A 19,604-nucleotide genomic window follows, 5' to 3' on the forward strand; every position below is an offset into this window, starting at 1 on the left:
ACTGAACGACACCGATGGAGAGAGAGCGGGGCCTCAAAGCAACCTCCAGCTTTAGGAACTGCACTTTCTTGCTGGGAAAAGCCGCTCCCGCGTCTGAGGTGGTGGGATCCTTGCCACAGTACTGCAGAACCACACTTCTACACCAAGCCACCCAGGCATGTTACCATACCTGAAAAAAGCATTGTAAAAAGCAGTACTGTTCCAGTTGCTGATTTTGTTAGAAAACTTCAAGAGAAACTTTTAACTGTCAAAGAATTGGCTAAAGAGAATTTGTTGGCGTCTCAAACAAAAGTTTTACCATGACAAGAAAGCCAGACACAGGAAATTTGCTGTTGGTGATTTGGTACTTGTTCTGAACCCACTCAGGTACATGGTCTGACAACATTGTTTTGACAGGTACTACAGATAAAAAAGAAAAACTTTTTCACTTTTTAGAGCAATTCAAAGATGTTTTTTTCAGAGAAACCTGGTTATACCAATTTGGTCAGTCATGTTATCAACACAGACGGCAACCAGCCTATACGGTCCAGCCCATATAGAGCTATTGGTAATCATGCTATCCAGATTGAACAAGAGATACAAAAGATGTTATCTCTGGGGGTTATTGAGGAGTCTTCATCCCCGTGGGCTTCACCGATAGTTTTCGTTCCGAAAAAAGATGCTTTAGGTGAAATTCTTGATGAAGTAAGATTTTGTGTTGATTACAGAAAGCTAAACAGTGTTACAGTTCCAGATCCATACCCATTACTCAGAATGGATGATTTAATTGAATGCCTTTCAAAGTCCAAATATATCAGCATCCTGGATCTAAAAAACGCATATTGGCAACTTGATTTAGCTGAAGAATCTCGAGATAAGACCACATTTATCAGTCATGTGGGAACTTTTTGTTTCTGTCATTTACCATTTGGTTTAAAGGATGCCGGAGCTTCATTCCGGAGAATGATAGACAAATTTTTACATGGTTTACCATTTGCAAGTACTTATCTTGATGATGTTGCAATTTTCAGTTCTGATTTTGACTCTCAAATGTCTCACATTGAAACTGTTTTGTCTAGAATTCAGCAAGCAGGACTGACAGTGAAAGGAAGCAAATGTCAGTGGATGCAAGGAAAGGTCATGTACTTAGGTCATTTGATTGGGCAAGGAGAAATCCAGCCTCTGCATGCCAAAGTGCAAGCTATTAATGATTGGCCTATTCCAAAAACTAAGAAACAAGTATGTTGATTTTTGGGTCTGATTGGCTACTACAGAAAATTCATTCCTGATTTCAGTCATTTGGCTACACCTCTGACAGAGCTAACTAAGAATAGGCAGCCTGTCAAGGTAAAATGGACTCCAGAATGTTAAGGTGCTTTTGATGCCTTAAAGGCCAAAGTTATGGATGCACCTATACTGAAATCACCTGATTTTGACAAATCTTTCATTTTACAAACTGATGCTTCAGAATTAGGCCTTGGAGCTGTGTTGTTACAGCAAGGGGAAGATGGGAATCTTTACCCAGTCTCATACTTCTCCAGAAAACTCTTGGAGAGAGGGAGACATTACGCAGTTCCGGAAAAAGAGGCATTATCAATTATCTGGTCTTTAAATCTTTTGAGGCCATATCTATGGGGGCGTAAATTTACCCTCCAAACAGATCACAGAGCTTTGGTTTGGTTGCAGAAGATGAAATCTCACAATCAAAAATTGTTGAGATGGAGTTTGGCATTGCAAGATTTTGATTTTGAATTTCAGCATATTCCTGGAAGACTAAATGTTGTGGCGGATGGTCTTTCTAGAATGTACTGTGAAGATCCAGATGTACCTGACCGTTGAAACATGACAGTGTTGAAATGTTTCACTGTTCCTGTGTACTCAGAGTAATTACTGTTTTTGTAGTGATTAACATGCCTATTTTCTATTTTTCAGATAGTGTAAGTGCTTAACCAAAAAGAATGTATTTATTTGCTGCTATTAGAATGTTTCTACCTCAATGCTTTGCTAGATTAAGTGCAATTTTGAATGTACTAATGTTAATCATTAGCATTTACTTTAACCAATGAATTACTTTTAATTACTGTAATTAGTTACCAAAATAAGAACAGAATTACTGTTCTGGATTTTGGGGCTCCCGGCGGTGGCATGTCATGATATTGGTTGTAGAAGCTAGAATGTAATTTCTAAATGGGATTTGTAGTCATGGAATTAGCCAGAAGGAATCCATCTTAAGTCTGTGTCATTTTACTGGAAGTCTCTAGATGCTGTTTTCTTCACAGAAACCAGCATTCTTATCTGGTAACTGGGAGACAGAAGGCCTACTGAAGTCTAAACATTCCAGCAGAGAAAAGTAAACAACACTTGGAGTTCCATGAGGAAGAAAGGTGGAGAGAGACAACGTTTTCTTCTTCCAGATTGGCTGTTGACGGTGGAGAAGACGAAGGGGGATTTTCCAGCACGGAGGAAAAATGGAGAATTTCTGAGTCAGAGAGGAGACTTTTTCGTCATGGATTTTTGGAGAGACTTTTGCCTGATGGATTTTTAGAGGGACTTGTATGGTTTCTAAGGACTATGGATTTTTAGATGTACTTTGGAGTTCCTGAAGTTCATTAGGATGTAGTTCTTAAAAGTAGTTTAGAGGGGAGGCAATGGCTTTCCTAATTTTTCTTAGTGATTTTATTGTTTTATTTTTCTAGCTGGAGTTTGCTAGATTTCTAACTAATTAGTTATGGAAATGTTTCTGATTGCTATGCTTTTGCAACAAACTGAATTCTTATAAATCTTTATTTTTCTAATAAAACAATTATACTAAAGATCTTATGTTTAATCTCCTGAACAGACAACCTGCTACCATTACTTAATTTGATTTCTTATAGGCCACAAAACTAAGCTACCTTGAGTCCAATATTTTCCTGAGTTCTGAGAGATCTAAATGACTCTGAGGCTCATGATTATATTTTGGTTTCTCAATGATTTTTAACTGGGAATAGACTTGGGAAAGGAGTGTAGTGAGACTGCCTGGATGGGACAAGGACTCATCTCATCCCAAATAGGAGTACACTAACTCTGGAACCTCTCTATTCCAGCTGTCTGATTCTTTTAGGAGAACGGGCAAGCTGACACTGACTATGGTTTGTGTTTTGGCTCTGGCATTTTGGTATCTAGTGGACTTCTGACACTGGACTGCTTTATTGGACTTTTGCCTGTTAAAACCCCTGGAAATGTGACAGTTTCTCAGGTAGGGTTTTGTTTTGCAAGATTTTCAGTGCTTTTGCAGCTGTATATTGAGCCTTCCTAATACTAGTTCCTTCAGCTTCCCCATTTCTCACATAAGTTTGGACTCTAGTTCTGCCGATGGCTAGAGTGGCATTGAAGTATTGTGGGTGGTCTGGTATATGGAAAATAGCAGTGTCATATCAAATCCCAGCTCCTTGTCTGATTAGTTTAGATTTATCTAAGCATGTTTAAAAGTGTATTTTATGTATTTATGTTTTATTTATTTATGTATTTTATGTTTTAATGGTAACCTGCTCTCAGGGGAGGCAGATTGAAGCCACTGAGGAAAGCACTGAAACTAAATGAGGGAGACAACTGATTTAGTGCTGTTGAGAAATCCTAAGAGTTCCTCCTTTATTAAGGAACAGAAAGAAGATAGCTCCTTAACTGTTTTGAAAACGTTAAGGAGAAATCCATTCCATTGACATCTGAACACCAAGAGAGGTATTGTGTGGAAAAATATTTATTATATAGAGAGGGTTTAATGACTCCTCATAGGGGAGGAGAAGGTCCCAACAAACAGTTAATCATACCAGTTGAATACTAAGAAAAGATTTAGGAAAAGGCACAAAAAGATGTATTTGGAGCACACATGGGCATCTGTCGCACTAAGCCCATTGCCAGTGATTTTGATCCCTTTCCAACACTTAGGTCTGGACCTAGTGTGACCCTTACCTAGAGCAACTAGACAAGGAAATAGATTCATCCTATCTATTATAGATTATGCCACTAGATACTCTGAAGCAATACCCCTAAGAAATATAGAGACCAAAATAGTGGCAGATGCCTTAGTTACCTACATGTGCCAAATGGGTTTTGCTTCAGAAATAGTAACAGATTTGGGAACATCTTTTACTTCCAAAAATAATGAAGCGATTGTGACAAGTCTGCAAAATTTCCCACATCACTTCTTCTCCTTATCATCCCCAGACCAATGGTCTAGTGAAAGAATTTAATAGGAACTTAATGATACTTAATATACATACACGCATATGTAGAAGAGAACCCAAATGATTAGGATAATAAATTGCAGTCATTCTTATATGCTTATAGAGACATACCCCAAGAAAGTACTGGTTTTAGTCCTTTTGAATGCAAAGTAAGAGGGCCTCTAAATTTATTTCATCAGAACTGGGAAGATTATAAAGAGGGTGACCCTGAATCCATTACAGTGGTACCTCGCTTAACGAGTGCCTCGCTCAACGATGAATTCGCATAACGATGGCCTTTGCTGGAAATTTTGCCGCCTCACCTAACGATGTTTCCTATGGGGGATTTTCGCATAACGATGTTTGGGACCTTGCTTCACTTAACGATGACAGTTTTAGGTCCCCTGTTTCGCTTAACGTTTTTTTTGACAGCCCTGTTTTCGCTATTTTAAAAATATTCTAAAATGTTTAAAAATGTTTAAAATGCTTGGAATCGTTAGTGCACCTAATAAAACCTTCGTTAAAGTAACTTGGCTTCGTTCTGAGTCTTTTTAAATTTTTGGTGATTTTTTTCCACCATTGAAATGTATTGAATAGGCTCCTATTGGAACGGATTAACAGGTTTTCAATGCATTCCTATGGGAAATGGTGTTTCGCTTAACGATGTTTTCACATAATGATGTTTTTAATTGAACCAATTAACATCGTTATGCGAGGCACCACTGTATATAGTATACATGGATAATCTAATGAACACTTCGCAAAAGTCCTTAGAAATAGCAGAGCAAAATTTAAAGGGTGCTCAAGAAAAGCAGAAAAGCTGGTATGATAAATAAGCCCAGGAAAGAACATTCTGTCCTGAGGATGAATTACTGATTCTGAGACCCAAGAAAGGGAATAAATTGCAGTTAGCATGGTCAGGACCTGTAGATTTGTTACGACAGCACTTGGAAACTGAGGGATCTAGTATTAAGCAGATTCAATATGCAGCTGCAAAAGCAATTAAAATCCTGCAAAACAAAACCCTACCTGAGAAATCAGAAATTAGTGTGAGAGAACCATATGATGAAAATCTCAATAAATGTGAAATTAGGCAAGTGTTTGAGATTGCACTTAAAAGGAACTTGCCTGTGAATTTTGAATTGACCCAGGAAATTGGTCCCCCTCATATGAAGAGCTTTGTGACAAAAGTACCTGTGGTCGAGTTTATGGGTGAGGGTTAAGGCAAGGGCAAGAAGATTTCAAAGAAGAATGCAGCCATAGCTGTTCTGGAGGAGTTGAAGACTGCACATCCTCCCCACAGTTGAGAAAATGAAGCCAGTAACCAAAAAAAAAAAAAAAAAAACAACCCAAAGGAGGAATGTCCTGGATCTTGATGGTCGCGGCTTGAAATTCCCAGAACTCTCACTCTGAAATCTACATGAGGCAGCAAAAAAAGGGCTCATGGATCTGCAAGTGACTTTAAAACCTTTACAATATTCTTGGGGCAACAGGAGTGGACTATAAAAGCAGTTTTTTCCTTAAAAACAAAAACAATGAGCAGCAGCTGTGTGAGGAGGAAGAGCTACCCCTAGTGGGGATTCCTATGGGAGGGGAGATTCCCACCACAGCTAGCCAAGAAAACTTTTTAAACTGCTATTTAATGGGCTGACTGTGTTTGTAAAGGGACCAGTCAAAATTTTTAATCTCTTAGTTGCCAGGGAAAATATTTATCCTTGAGCTGAAGCTGGATTTTGCTCTCAAAGAGCTCCTGGGAGTAAGAAAATAAGAAAGAAAGAACCTAACAATCTATGAAATAATTTAAGCATTTGTCATCATGAATTAGAAACTAAGGGAGTGAAAAACAAATCTTCATTAGGTTTCACTTTAGGCTGCAACATATCCAGACGTGGAGAAACGAAACTTAACAAGCCTTAACTTTTGAACATATACACCAGTTAGTAGGCTCCATCTGCTGGTAATAGCTAAAATAGCAGTTTAAGAAAAAAGAGTCCAGGAAATTATTGAACTTTATGAGGAAAGCTTGGTCTGAACAGAAGGAGAGTAAAGTTGTATGGAAAAGAGATTATTCAGCACAATCAAGAATTAAACCTTCAGATTCCCATCTGGTGAGATTGTCAAAAGTGGAAGTGGAAGTAGAAGCAGAAGTAGAAATGGCCCAAAAAGCTGATAGATCTGAGATGAACTTAATGTTGGATGCAATTACGAAGTGAATGAAAACGTCATGGAAATGAAATAAATGATGTCAAATATGGGTCAAAAAGTGGAAAATATGGACCAAAAATGGAAAAGATGGGTTTAAAAAGTGGGAAATATGAGTCAAGACTTGCAAGAAATGGGGAAAGAATTAAAAGATGTTGGAAAGGACATTAAGACCAATCAAGAGAATTATTAAAAATTTAATCAAAAATTGATTCTTATTTTAAAAAATGATGAAAACATTGAGGGATTGCAATCTCAAGTTAAACAAAATGTTGTTAGACTATTGGACAATGAAATCGCTATTACGGATTTACAGCAGCAGATGATTTTATCACAGGATTACAATTGTCGTAATAATATTAGGTTGAAAAGAATTCCAGATTTGGACTCCAAAGAGAAGGACTTAACTGAACTAGCCCTAGCCTGGCTGAAAAAGATAGCCCCAAAAATAATGTCATTATCATATATATGTAGTTTAAAACATGCAATGTAGATGGTTTATGTAGTCATGAGAAAATATAAAATGGATTCAGAATGGTTCTGTGTGAAGCTAATTTTGAACACTGGGAAGATTCTCAGAAGAGATGGTGAGAAAAGTTTCTTCTACCCAGCACAAGAAGGACCAGATAAGGGAGTGAATTCCATCCTAATTGGGACCAAGATTAGAAGAGGAAAACAACACCTGGACACCCTTAGACTCCAATGGGAACAGAGGGCATAACGAGAACAGACAACCCTAAATTATCATTGGTCAACTCCTCGAAAGATGAAGAAGGGTGGTGCTTAAGGTGTAGAAGATGGAGATTTTGCTACGTGAATTGTTTCCTTGGTCTTTAGAGAGGCTTGGGGTCCATTTTTGCCTTTTATCTATGAGTAACAGCTTAGGTATGTGAGGAGTGAGAGAAAGAAAGAGGGGGGCTTTATGCCTTTTTGCCTACCCTAAGGAAAAGCCTTGTTTTCAGAAGTTAGTTCTTTTGGCTTAGATGAAACTTGTTATTCATTTAACTGCAATATTCTATGGAAATGTAACCTATGCTTTGCTTATGTAAAAAACGGAATATCTTGAAATACTTTATTTTTCAATAAAATGTATTCCTAATCCTTAAGAATTGTCTTTTGAACAGCAAGTCTGCTGAGCTTGCTTCCAAAGGGGGAATTGCATGGCCACGAGAGTGTTAGTATCGGAGTCCTATCTCTCTGAGCTTTGGTGGGTCTTGGAAGACTACAAAGCCCAGGTGCCTGTACTTGTTTAGTGTAACTAAGTGCAGGGGTGAATCTTTTAATGATGATAATCCATTTCAGGAAAATCACCATTAAGCGAAAACACCGTAAAGCGAAAAGAAAAAAACACCAATTGAAACGCATTGAAACCCCTTCAATGCGTTCCAATGGGGTCAAAACTCACTGCCCAGCGAAGATCCTCCATAGGGCAGCCGTTTTCGCTGCCTGTCTTGCAAGGAATCCGTCCCAGAAAACAGCGGGGAGCTATTTTGTTTACCCGGTGGCCATTTTGAAACCGCCGATCAGCTGTGTTAAAATTGTCGTTTTGCAAAGAATCAGTTCCCTAAGTAGGGAACCAATCATCGCAAAGCAAAAAAGCCCCATTTAGACCATCGTTCTGCAATTGCGATTGCAAAAAGATCGTCATAATGCGGTTTCGTCTTAATGTGGGGCAATCGTAAAGCGAGGCACGACTGTAATCTTTGTTGCCCTCCCCTGAGCTTCTTCCAATATGTTAGCATCCTTATTGAAATGTAGTTTCCAGAACTGGACACAGTACTCGAGGTCTAACTAGTGCTGACTAGAGGGAGACTAGTACTTCATGGGATTTGGAGACTACACTTCTATTAATGCATTCTAAAACAGCATTGGCCTTTTTTGTAGCCACATCACACTGTTGACTCATTTCAGCTTGAGAGCTACAACAATTCCAAGATCCTTCTCACTCTTAGTAGTACTGACCCAAATAATACTCCATAAGTGTCCCCTATCTTTGTATTTTCCCCCCAGGTGCAGAACTTCACTCTTAACCCTGTTGAATTTCTTTCTGTTGTTTTCAGCCCAGTGCTCAAGCCTATCAAGATCATTTTGAATTTTGTTCCTGTTTTCTAGGGCATTAGCTATTCTACCCAATGTTGGTGGAAGTCAGACAGACACCATTAGGAGCTGTATGAGTAGCGTTTTTCTCACTATTCAGAAAGGAGACAAATAAGTGGATGATGAGAGAACTAATTTCTAATCTGTTAAAAGGAGCAAGATTGAATATTCTTATGAAGTGGAAATCAGCTCACAGCATAAAAGTGATCACTATAGAGAAGTTAAGAGGTCAAATCAACACATCATATATATAACTTAGCCTAACCATAGCCTTCTTGCCTTCTGTAATTTGCTTTGCTAAATAAATGTGTGAACCAGTTATATTAAGGGTTTTTGCTTCAATGAACAAAGGAGGGAGGCTGGTTGAATTCCTTTCACTTTGCAACTAATTCATCCTTGAAGAGATGGGTGCCTAGCATGGAACTGGGAAGAATGAATTATTGTCAACAGCTGGACACCTGCAGAACCTCCTCTTCCCCACCCTTCTCCTCTCCCTGTTTTGCCGCCCCTTCCATGTTGAACTTATAAACATTTATACTCTGTATCAGCAGTACACTTCTTCTCTGCATGTTTGGCGGGCGAAGTTACGTCTGTTTGCTTGCTTTCAGATGAAAATAAAGAAACTCGTTAATTGATCAATATATCAGAGACAGGTTAATGGCCAGGAATTAGTCCTGCCACCCTTCAGAAGTCTGGGACATAGCAGTTGTATGATGATGATGATGATGATGGTTTAATAATAAACTCACATGTAGTATAAAAGTTAAGAAGGTGAGAATTACTAAAGATATGCTTGCAAATATAAGGGGATAAAGGGGAAGGCACAGAGTTTAATGCATGAGTCTATAAATTTTGGAAGGGGAAGGGGGCCTCAGAAGGTTAAATTGTTTAAGCAGTTACTCCTTAATGGTCCTGGTGGTGGGTGCAATATGAATGTAGTTTGTTTTTTTAATTTCTGTTTTGTTTACTAGATGATTTAATGTTTAGTAGTTGTTGTAGTTAATAAACTTTTTAAAAAGGAGCTGTATGTGTGAAAAATTTGGTCAGAAGATGTCTAAAATTGTTAATCTTAACAATCAAGTGTAAATCATTTTAAAATATACAACTGACAAAAGATTCTGGAACTTCTGTAAAACAAATTATCACAATCAAAATTGATTTATTTATCATTTGTATTGAACAACGCTTCAGAGTGAAATTCAGGCTGTGCCTGTTATGTTAAAAAATCATTTACTTTTTACAATTTGTTGAACATAGTTTAATCTTATTTCTATGATTATTTCTATTAATAATTGCAAACATTACGTGGGAGAAACTGTTCAGCATTAATAAAACTGGATCAAGCAAGAAAATCTTAACATTAAGAAATCCTGGTATGTAAGTGTTTACTTCTGGTTGTCCACAAAAAGCAATGAGACCTGTGCTTTCCATTTTGGGTAGGAGGATGGTGATCTTGATGTAGAGATATTCTGTTACAGTCCCCTTGTCATGAACAAGGTCAGTATCAGGTGGAATTTAGATCCAGTAGGACTCAGAATCACTCCAGTGGTGGTAGGGGCTAAATGATCTGCCCCAGAAGACCCGTCCAGAAAGTTTTCTGATGGCTCACGGGTGTCTACCTTCAGAAGACACCTTCTTAATTTTCCTCCCCCAAAAAATGTTTTCTAGAGTGTTGGTAAGAATGAAATGGGTGGGATGACAGCAAGTCAATTAGTAATGGAGAAAAATTAAGAATGAGTCTTGACAAACATGGATTGGATCCCATTTAAAGGCCTAGGCTGTGGTAGAGCCAGAGTATTTTTTTAAACAATTGAATAATCTATACAGAATGGGAAATGCGTCAAGTAGGCCAGAAGAAGCGACCCATGGAAGAGATGCACCTTGCATATCTCAGCCGGAACAATAATAGGAAGATAACAAGCTTGAGCAATTTTCACATGACTTCACGTTGGCACCCCCAGAAACCATCCCTCCTTATGGAAACACGAAATAGGATTGCAGTTGTCCTGAATTCCACGTGATAGCTCAGTAGGTTAGGTTGGCCATTTGATTCCTCACTGTTCCTCCTTGACAGAGACTGAACTTGATGATCCATAGGGTCCCTTCCAGCTCTGGAGTTCTAGGATTATTATAATTATAATTATAATTATAATTATAATTATAATTATAATTATAATTATTATAATTATAATTATAATTATTATTATTATTATTATTATTATTATTATTATTATTATTATTATTATTATTATTATTATTATTATTATTATTATTATTATTATTATTACTTGTCTTGAAATGCCACACTTCTCTTGACCCCCATTTAGAAACCCCGGGTGTTCATTATAACGATGGGGCTTGGCTACTTATTAATGTTATACAGTGAGTAATTCCTCTTGTTTAGAATTGGCATCTTAATTGGAAACTGGATTTTATCGTGCTGCAGTCGTGGCCTCTCCATTACTTAGGATATTTGGCTGAAGGAAGCCTCTTGTCTTCTGCCAGCCAATTCCCATTGTTTTGTTTCTTAAAGTAAATTAATATAATGTTAAAATTCAGGCAACATCTGGGAGAAACAACACTGTTCAAACCAACTAAATAAGCAAGTTAGAAGTGCTTAGGGGTGCAATCTATCATTTCCTGCCTGTAGCTGGCTCTTCCCCTTTCCTTGCCTTTGTCCCACTGAGACAGAATGAGCTGGTGAGCTAGAGACCGTGGCGGCTGCTAGCACTTCTGGAATCCTAGCCAAGCATAAAGAGCAGCAAAGTTGCAGGCGACCCTTGACCTGGGGAGGTAAGAGTACATGTTTGATGTCTCATCTTCATCTCAACAGAACTCTCCCCTTCAAGATTAGTAGGACATCAGAGAGAGTGATGGTCAGGAGTGGGCACTGATGTAGGTAGCCAAGCAAAAGTGACCTGCAGTCTTTTTAGGTTTCACTTTCTAATGTGGAATTATAATAGTGGCTTTTTAAAATGGGTTCGTTTTGTCAATTACTGAAGAGGAGGAAAATGCACTCCTTTTTTAATAGTATAAGATGTGCACAGATTTAAAATCCCACACAGTCATTTAGTTTAATATTGCTTTAGTTGTGTATAGGGTAGATTAGTATCTTGAATGTTGTGCCCATCTTTGCCTTTTACCATGTGGAGTGATGGCTGGTTACACTGGCAGTAACGTTTTTCCTAGGCTTCATTTAATTAGGCTAGAAGTAGAGGATTGCCTTACCTCTTTATTTCTTATTGCCTTTAGAGATCATCCTGCACATCATCCATTCAGTGACCTTAAGGTGCTAACTTGGTCTTTTTAAATGTTTACTCTTCCTTCTCAAATAAGCACACATATGCAAAGCAATTATTGGTCAGTTCTCACCCTTGCATGTTTTTAGTGTGTTTTACATGTGCAGTTTTTTGAAAAGAATATTCTCTGACTTAAAGCATTACATTTTAACAGGTAAACAGCAATATATCTGTTACAAAAATAACATGTGCAGTAGTTGGACCTGAAAAAACAAGACAAAGAAATTGAACTTATTAAAACATTTTCGTTTTTCAGCCCTCTCAGTTGCAGAGGACCAGAACAAATGTTGACAATAGCCAGACTCAGAAACATATAAACAAAACAGCTATGAATTTCTTTAATTCCACCATGTTTGGGATGGCTCTTATTATTACTTACCACAAAATTGCTATTGCTGTATTGCTGACACATCAGTTGTAATTGGAAAAATTACACAAGCCATAAAAATATACAAGAGACAAAAATGCTTTTTTGTTCTCTCTGTCAAAAGGGGAACCATAGCATTTTCACAGGAAAGAAAAACTAAGCTAAAGATATAATTGAAAGGCATTTCTGCATTTTTTAAAGAAAAGCCTTTCCTTAAAGCATGGTTTGAATTAATGTGCTGACTAAATGGTATTAATCATCGAGAAAGACCATGTGCAATCCAGAGCTGAGAGAATTCCTGTGTGGATGGGTGGGTATGGTTAACTTCCTGTTTGGGATGTCCATAAAGTTCATGGTGACCTGTTTTCAGGTTAGGAGAAAATGCAAAGACAACCTAGTAATCACGTTGGCAAATAACATATTCATGTGGCTGAGATGAATGATGGGAAAGGAGGATGAGCCACATAAGAAGGAGAGTTGTTCTTATATAGGATGAGAGTGCAGGCAGAAGAAAGAAAGGCTAGTTCGAGGTAGAGAGATTAGGCCATATCCATCTTCATGCGGCTTTGAGATAGCCAGTTCCGGTGGGAAACTGTGGTAATTCTACTCATTTTTTAAAAAGATTCAATTTTTCAAAATACCTCTGTTTTATGAATGTGGGTGTTTTGCTTTTGTACAGGTGATTCAAAATACCAAGAAATGGCCTGATTTTGATGCACAGTATTATGCCTGTGTTGCCAGCAGGAAAAGGATGCCAAACTATATACAGTGAAGGGCAGCCTGAATGCTGTCAACACCAATGGCAGCAGTCATGGTGGTCTACAGCAGGGGTCTCCAAACTTTTGAGAGTGAGAGCCACATCATATATTTTCCCCATTTTGAGGGCCAAAGGAACATGCATGGCTACACGCCCACCCGCACCCCCTGCCTGCACACCCCTGCCTGCACAGATGTCCGAATGCCCGCACCCCCATCTGCACGGACATCTGCCTGCCCACATGGACAGAAGCACACACACATGCACCCCCACCCTCCCGGATGCCCACCACTCCATATGCACATAGATACGGGCTGAAATGAACAAGCCAAATAAAATGGGTGGGATGTGGCCCGCAGGCCATAGTTTGGAGACCCCAGGTCTACAGGATACCATCTTGAGCTCACTACCTTTCACAAAGAGAACCAAGCAGGTAAAAATCTCAAAAGCCAAGGCCTTGTTTCATCAGTTAACCACTTCTTACCCAAACTCAGAGCAAACTGCCATGATTGTTTTTCAACAACAGTGAATGGTACTGAGCACAAGCCCAATTTAAAATTTATTTATTTATTGGGCTGCCCCCATTTTTAGAATTGCATCATAGAATATTGATTTCCTCTCCCAGCACAAGATCATGGGTGCACTCTCATGCAGGCAATAACTATGAATTGTTAATGGTTAATTTTAATTAAAAACATGGTGGGTGAAAATAATAGAAACATTATTTCTATTATTTTATTGAGAAACATTTTATTGAAAGAAGAGAGTATAAATGAATATATAGTGAGAAACATTTGTACTGTATTATATTAACAAGTACTAGCTGGTATTGCTCAAGAGAGAAGAGATCTTGCCCAGCCCTTGAAATCCCCAGCAGCTGGAATCCTCAAGCTTTGAGCTGTTATTAATTTTACGTTTTAAGCTATAGTGGTCCCCAAACTTTTCAGTGAGGGCCACGCCAGATATTTACAAAGTTTTTGAGGGCCGAAGGAATGTATGTGTGTGTGCGCATGTGGATGTACACGTATGCACACACACACGTACATGCCCACTGCCACGCGCGCACACAGCCCCACTTGCCCCATGCAAGAATGCATGCATGCATGTCCCACACTCACACGCCCACCCGCACACACATACCACCGCACGCACATGCGCGTATGCACAGAGAGAGAGAGAGACGGATGCTCTCCATGCACACATGGGCTAAAGGGAATGGACTGGACAAAATGGCAATGCAGGCCAGATGTGGCCTGCAGGCCATAGTTTGGAGACCCTTGGTATAGAAGATACTCTTTTGGTTAGTCAAACAGTTATCCATTTAGATTAAAAACCGTCTATGTATATGGACTGAAATTTTGTCTAATACGACTGTAGATTTAAGTATATTCTCATCCATTTTACATATTTTATACCAATATATGCCTGCAACTTGGAGCTTTGTATTTGCTTCCTAAATACATTTTAGAAAAGATTTATTTCTGAACATTCAATTCATGAACGATATCAAAGGCATATCCATGGAAAGGGGTTGTCAATAAATAAAAAAGATGCAAAATCTGAGACTACAAATAAATTCCTTGCCAGTTGTGTGCAATAGGGAGTCTGCACAAAGCTGTGAAGACTTTCTCAGTGAAATCTGACAGTGCATATACCAAGATAGTGGCAGAGAATTATCTCTTGAATTTTCTTCCTCAGGAGCCAAGAGGTTTGGGCTGGACTAATGCAGCTGTGTAGGTCCCCATGTTCATTCATATAATGGGAGTAACAAGGGGCAAAGAAGAAGTAAGGCTAAACTTACACAGCATGAATATATCACCAGATTCTTCATCTGAAATGAATTAATTATATGGCTTTTAAGGGGTAAGAAAGACTGCACACCCTCCAACTCGCACAAACCAATAGTCAGAAACTATAATCAGCCAAGTACTCAAAAACCTGTCCAGATTTGGCAAAGTTTACTGAACCCTGACTGGAGGTGGGGAGCATGTGTATAGATATGCATGCACAACATTTGGACTGGAATGCCATGATTTTTGGCCTGACCTAGGGTACTGCAGAAAACTTTCTTCCAGACACTTATCATCACTTTTATTATTTGAATTTTGACTGAATCAAGAAACAGAATTCTGACCACTGGAGAACAGGGTAACACCCTTAATACATTAGCTTTAAGAAATAATGAAGTGAGTCATTCAGAATCTTTCCATGGCCTGTGGGTTCTTCTCCTTTGTTCCTCACCATACCTCTTGTAAACGTTCCACTTTAAAAGGCCAATAGGTGATTAAATATGACATCAGCATCATTTGAGCATATAAAAGGTGCCTACTAGGCACTAGCCCAAAGTATTTCATTGCCTGAAGAAGAAAACCCAAATGCTCATTTCTGTCATTAATTAACAAGAGGCAAAATTCAGGAGGATTGGGAGGGGTGGGTTTGTTGGTTGGTTGGTTGGTTTAAATATATATATATTCCAGAGTGATCATTGATTAGATGGGCAGTATATATATATGCCCATTTTATATATTTTATATATAAATATATATATTATATATATAAATATATAAATATATTTAAAATGGGCATATTTATATTATAAATATATAAATATATTTAAAATGGGATTTTAAAATATATTTAAAATCACATGACATGAGAACAACACAATTGCAACAAAATTAAATAAATTAAACAAATATTAAACAGGTTTAAATTTGGCAGCAGTACAATAAAAGGCTGATGTCAGCAAATTTTTAGATTGGCAGATATTGAAAAGCCTGACAAAACAGGTGTGTTTTTACCAGTTTCTTGAAAGATGCCAAGGAGGAGGCCAGGTGAATTTCAGCTGGCAACTCATTCCAGAGGTGAGTGCAACCACCAAGAAGACCTGGTTCCTTGTTCTCTCCTTCTGGGCCCTTTCTTGGAGTTAACTCCCTCAGTCATCCAGCCTGGGAGGAACAAGCAGGTCAGGCATTCCCAAACAGGAGTAGGCATTCTGCCATGAAACAAGATCCCAAACCATTTAGGCCATCACCCTGAAACTGATACAGAAGTACGTATATATCACTTGATTATTTTTATTTTTTCCCCATCTTGAGCCATATTACTACTGTTGCTTTTTATTTTATTATACTGTTTTAATTCTATTTTTATTGCTGGCCGCCCAGAGCAGACTTGTGTCAAATGGGCAGGGTATAAATAAGTAAATAAACAAACAAACAAACAAACAGGAAGCCAGTATAAGTCGGCCAGTGTCAGAGAAATGTGATATTTATTTATTCCCCTTACTAACCTGGCAGCCATATTCTGGACTTGTTGAAGCTGCTGTATCAGCCTCAGGGGCAGCCCCATGTAGAGTGCATCACAGTAATCTGTTTTTGAGATTACGAGAGCGGGGACCAGTATGATGAGGGAGCTGGCATCAAGGTATGTATGCAGTTGAGCAATTCACCTGTAGGAAGTTCTTCTGGATGAGGATTATGAAAATAAATCCTAGAAGGCTCTGGGAGGGTCAGCAAAAGGGATGGACTTAATAGCAAATAAAAATTGTTATTATTTAAGAGTGTATCAGTGCTTCTGTTCAGCAGCGATCGTTGACATATACGGCTGGGGCCCCATTTGAATTGTGCTATGCCAAGTGTCTTTGTACCATCCTTAAGGTCTCTCAAGGGCACCATCTGAGGTTGCTACCTCACACATTGGAAGAACGCCCAAGACCCCAAATCTAATTAATGCATTACTACTCTTGTTTTTCAGGCTCCTCCCACCATTTATTTTAAATAAAGATGTCTCCATTCCTGGCTAATGAAAGTTTATATAAATCTGATGGGTCCCTCATGTTACATCATACTCCTACATCTATCAGCATGATGGCTATCTTCTCCCTCATCTTCCTCCTGGGCCTTCCTGGAAATGGTTTGGTAATCTGGGTAGTCACCCTGAAAATGAAGCCGTCCGTGAATACAACTTGGTTTCTGCATCTTGCAGTGGCTGACTTTGTGTGCTGTCTGTCGCTGCCTTTCAATATTGTGCATCTGGCTCTCCATGACCACTGGCCTTACGGCTGGTTTTTCTGCAAAATTATCCCATCAGCCATTCTTTTAAACATGTTTGCCAGTGTCTTTCTCCTCACAACAATCAGTATTGACAGGTGTCTGGTAGTGATGAAGCCCATCTGGTGTCAAAACCACCGAACAGTACGGTTTGCTTCACTGATATGTGGTGGCATCTGGCTCCTTGCTTTTATTATGTGTTGCCCTGCCTTTTTCTACCGTGAGACATCCATAGATGAACTTGGCAACACCAAATGTATCTACAGCTGGTATGGAGAAGAGTATCAGGAGGACAAAGAACTAGGTGGCCCATTTTCTTCTGACAATCTCTTTTTGATACACCCCACTTTAATGGCAGGTGGAATCTATGAAGACCCTTTAACTGATGGAATTCTTGATACTTACCCTAAGTACCATATGCTTAACACAGCTGGGAAGACCAATGCTCTACCTTCTAGTATATCAAACAGTGCTGGCAGCAACAGAGATGCATCACTGACAACCACTGACAACCCTACCAAATTTCCCAAAACCCCAATGAATACTGCCATATCCAATACTTCTAATTCAAATGTTCCACCTGTCAGTTTTTCTATGGACCTTTCTGCCAATAACGATTCAGTAGAAATGTACTATTATGGCTACTTTCCTGATAGCCAACCACCAAAGGTCTTTGTGTCCATCACCGTTACCAGAGCTGTCTTTGGTTTCTTCCTTCCCTTTGGAATCATGGCAACCTGCTATGCCCTTATCACTCACAGGATGTTAAAAAGACAATTTGCCAAGCTCCGCAGAAAAACAATGCAGGTGATCTTGCTTATAGTAGCAACTTTCTTTCTATGTTGGGCTCCTTACAATGTGATTGGGCTCCTATATCTCCTGGTTATTCCAGGCACAGAGTTTTCTGGAGTGCTGGCTTTGTGGGACCACATTTCCACAGTTTTGGCCTATGCCAACAGCTGTATCAACCCGCTTCTTTATGTGTTTGTGGGGAAAAAGTTCAGGGAAAAGGCACGGCAGACTGTGCAGGAGGTCTTTGAAGCAGCCTTCAGTGAGGAAGGCACATGGTCTACTGGCTACTCCCAGGACAGAAGTAAGACTACACTTGAAAGAGGTGTGGGTGTTTCTGCCCTCTGAAATGGTCTTCCAGGCAACAAGGACATCCTTCACTTCTGTGACTCCTTTATTTAATAGAGCAGCATGGATGTTACTACTCATTATTAAAATCTGTACTTCTTACATATAATGGCTATATAGTGCTGGGGATCTCTATCTGTACAATTAATGTCATATATCCATGTGCATTAATCTGTGTTATTATCTCTGACTATGAAAAAGGAGTCTGTATATTTGTTTTATATTCTAGTAGTAGAACAGAATTTAATGTAAATAGTCTGTTTCCTTATAATGCTGTCAAAAAGGTAGATGCAGTCCTTAATTTCAAGCTCGAGACCTGTTAGCTACCCTAGAATGATTTGTCAATATTCTTTGTGTATAACTGTCATATGCACAACAGCATGAATTACAGCAGAAAATTGTTATTTAAGGGGTTACTGGTTGTATTCCTTGCCATATCACAGGCACTTGACTTGGCACACAAGTGGCAACTCCTTAACTAGCAGCAATCTGCCAATGTAATTAATGCCATTGCACTTATACCAGCATATGTAAAATCTAGGATTCTGGTCACAGAAGTGTAGAGCTGGGGACCATCAAGTCCAAACCCCCTGCTGGGGGTAAAACAACATTCCTTAGTTCTAACCACACCTGAACAGGCTGCAGTTGTGAAGTAATTCTAATTAGAAATAATGACTCCATACCTAATTCTTTAAACAAGGGGTCTAGGCCAAAGATGGAAGTGGTGCTAAATGGGCTTGGCTAGAGGGATGTTACATGCATGATACTAGTAGCTGAAGACCAATAGTATGTGAAGAATTTTATTTTACTTCTGCCATGGGATGTGGCATGAGAAGCACAAGCAAGATTATTGAACATAAAAACTGTTGCATTGGGTCCAGGCGAATCTGAGCTTCATATAGTCTAACAACATCCACAGCCTACCAAAAATTCTAGACAAATGTGTGAATTCCTCAGGACTGCCCAGTTACTGAATTTTCTTCCACTACACCATAGGCGGGAAACAGGGGTAAATTACCCCAAATTGGGTAAAAGTGAAAATTCTGGGGGTAGTGAGTAGACTGCTACCCCCCTCTCTCCCTCCCTCCCACCCCCACCCTCTGCAGCCAAAGCTCAAATTGTAAGCCTACTTACAATTTGCAGCAGGGCACTTCTAAATGCCCTATTCTTTCAGTAGATCAGGAGATAAGCCTCCCTAACTGGTTACATCTGGGGATTAGCCCTGGGCAATCAATCGATCAGGGGCTTCTGAATGACTGCTTCCTCCGGAAATGACTGCAAACAAGCAGGAGGATAGAGAGGATCAAGGAGCAAGCAAGGGAAAGGAGGGAAGAAGGGTGCGAGAAACAGAGGACTTCATCAAGCTTATTTAAATGTACAAAATGGAGGGAGAAAATGGAGGGAGGGTGGGTGGTTGGATGGATGGATGTGTGTGAGAGAGAGAGACTCAAAACTGTGAAAATGAACAGGCAAGCAAAACTTTGAATTGAGGTGGGGGGGAAAGGGTGG

General features: G+C 39.2%; 1 protein-coding gene across 1 annotated transcript; it reads left to right on the forward strand.

Annotated features, from left to right (window-relative positions):
- Positions 1-11,152: 11,152 nt before the first annotated feature.
- On the forward strand, positions 11,153-19,568 carry C3AR1 (complement C3a receptor 1). Its single transcript, XM_020805798.3, has 2 exons — positions 11,153-11,276; positions 16,663-19,568. Exon 2 carries the CDS (start codon positions 16,692-16,694, stop codon positions 18,093-18,095), a length of 1,404 nt encoding a protein of 467 aa, XP_020661457.3. The 5' UTR covers positions 11,153-11,276; positions 16,663-16,691; the 3' UTR covers positions 18,096-19,568.
- The last annotated feature ends 36 nt before the right edge of the window (positions 19,569-19,604 follow it).

Source organism: Pogona vitticeps, chromosome 5 (assembly GCF_051106095.1).
Source record: "Pogona vitticeps strain Pit_001003342236 chromosome 5, PviZW2.1, whole genome shotgun sequence".
Taxonomy (NCBI): Eukaryota; Metazoa; Chordata; class Lepidosauria; order Squamata; family Agamidae; genus Pogona; species Pogona vitticeps.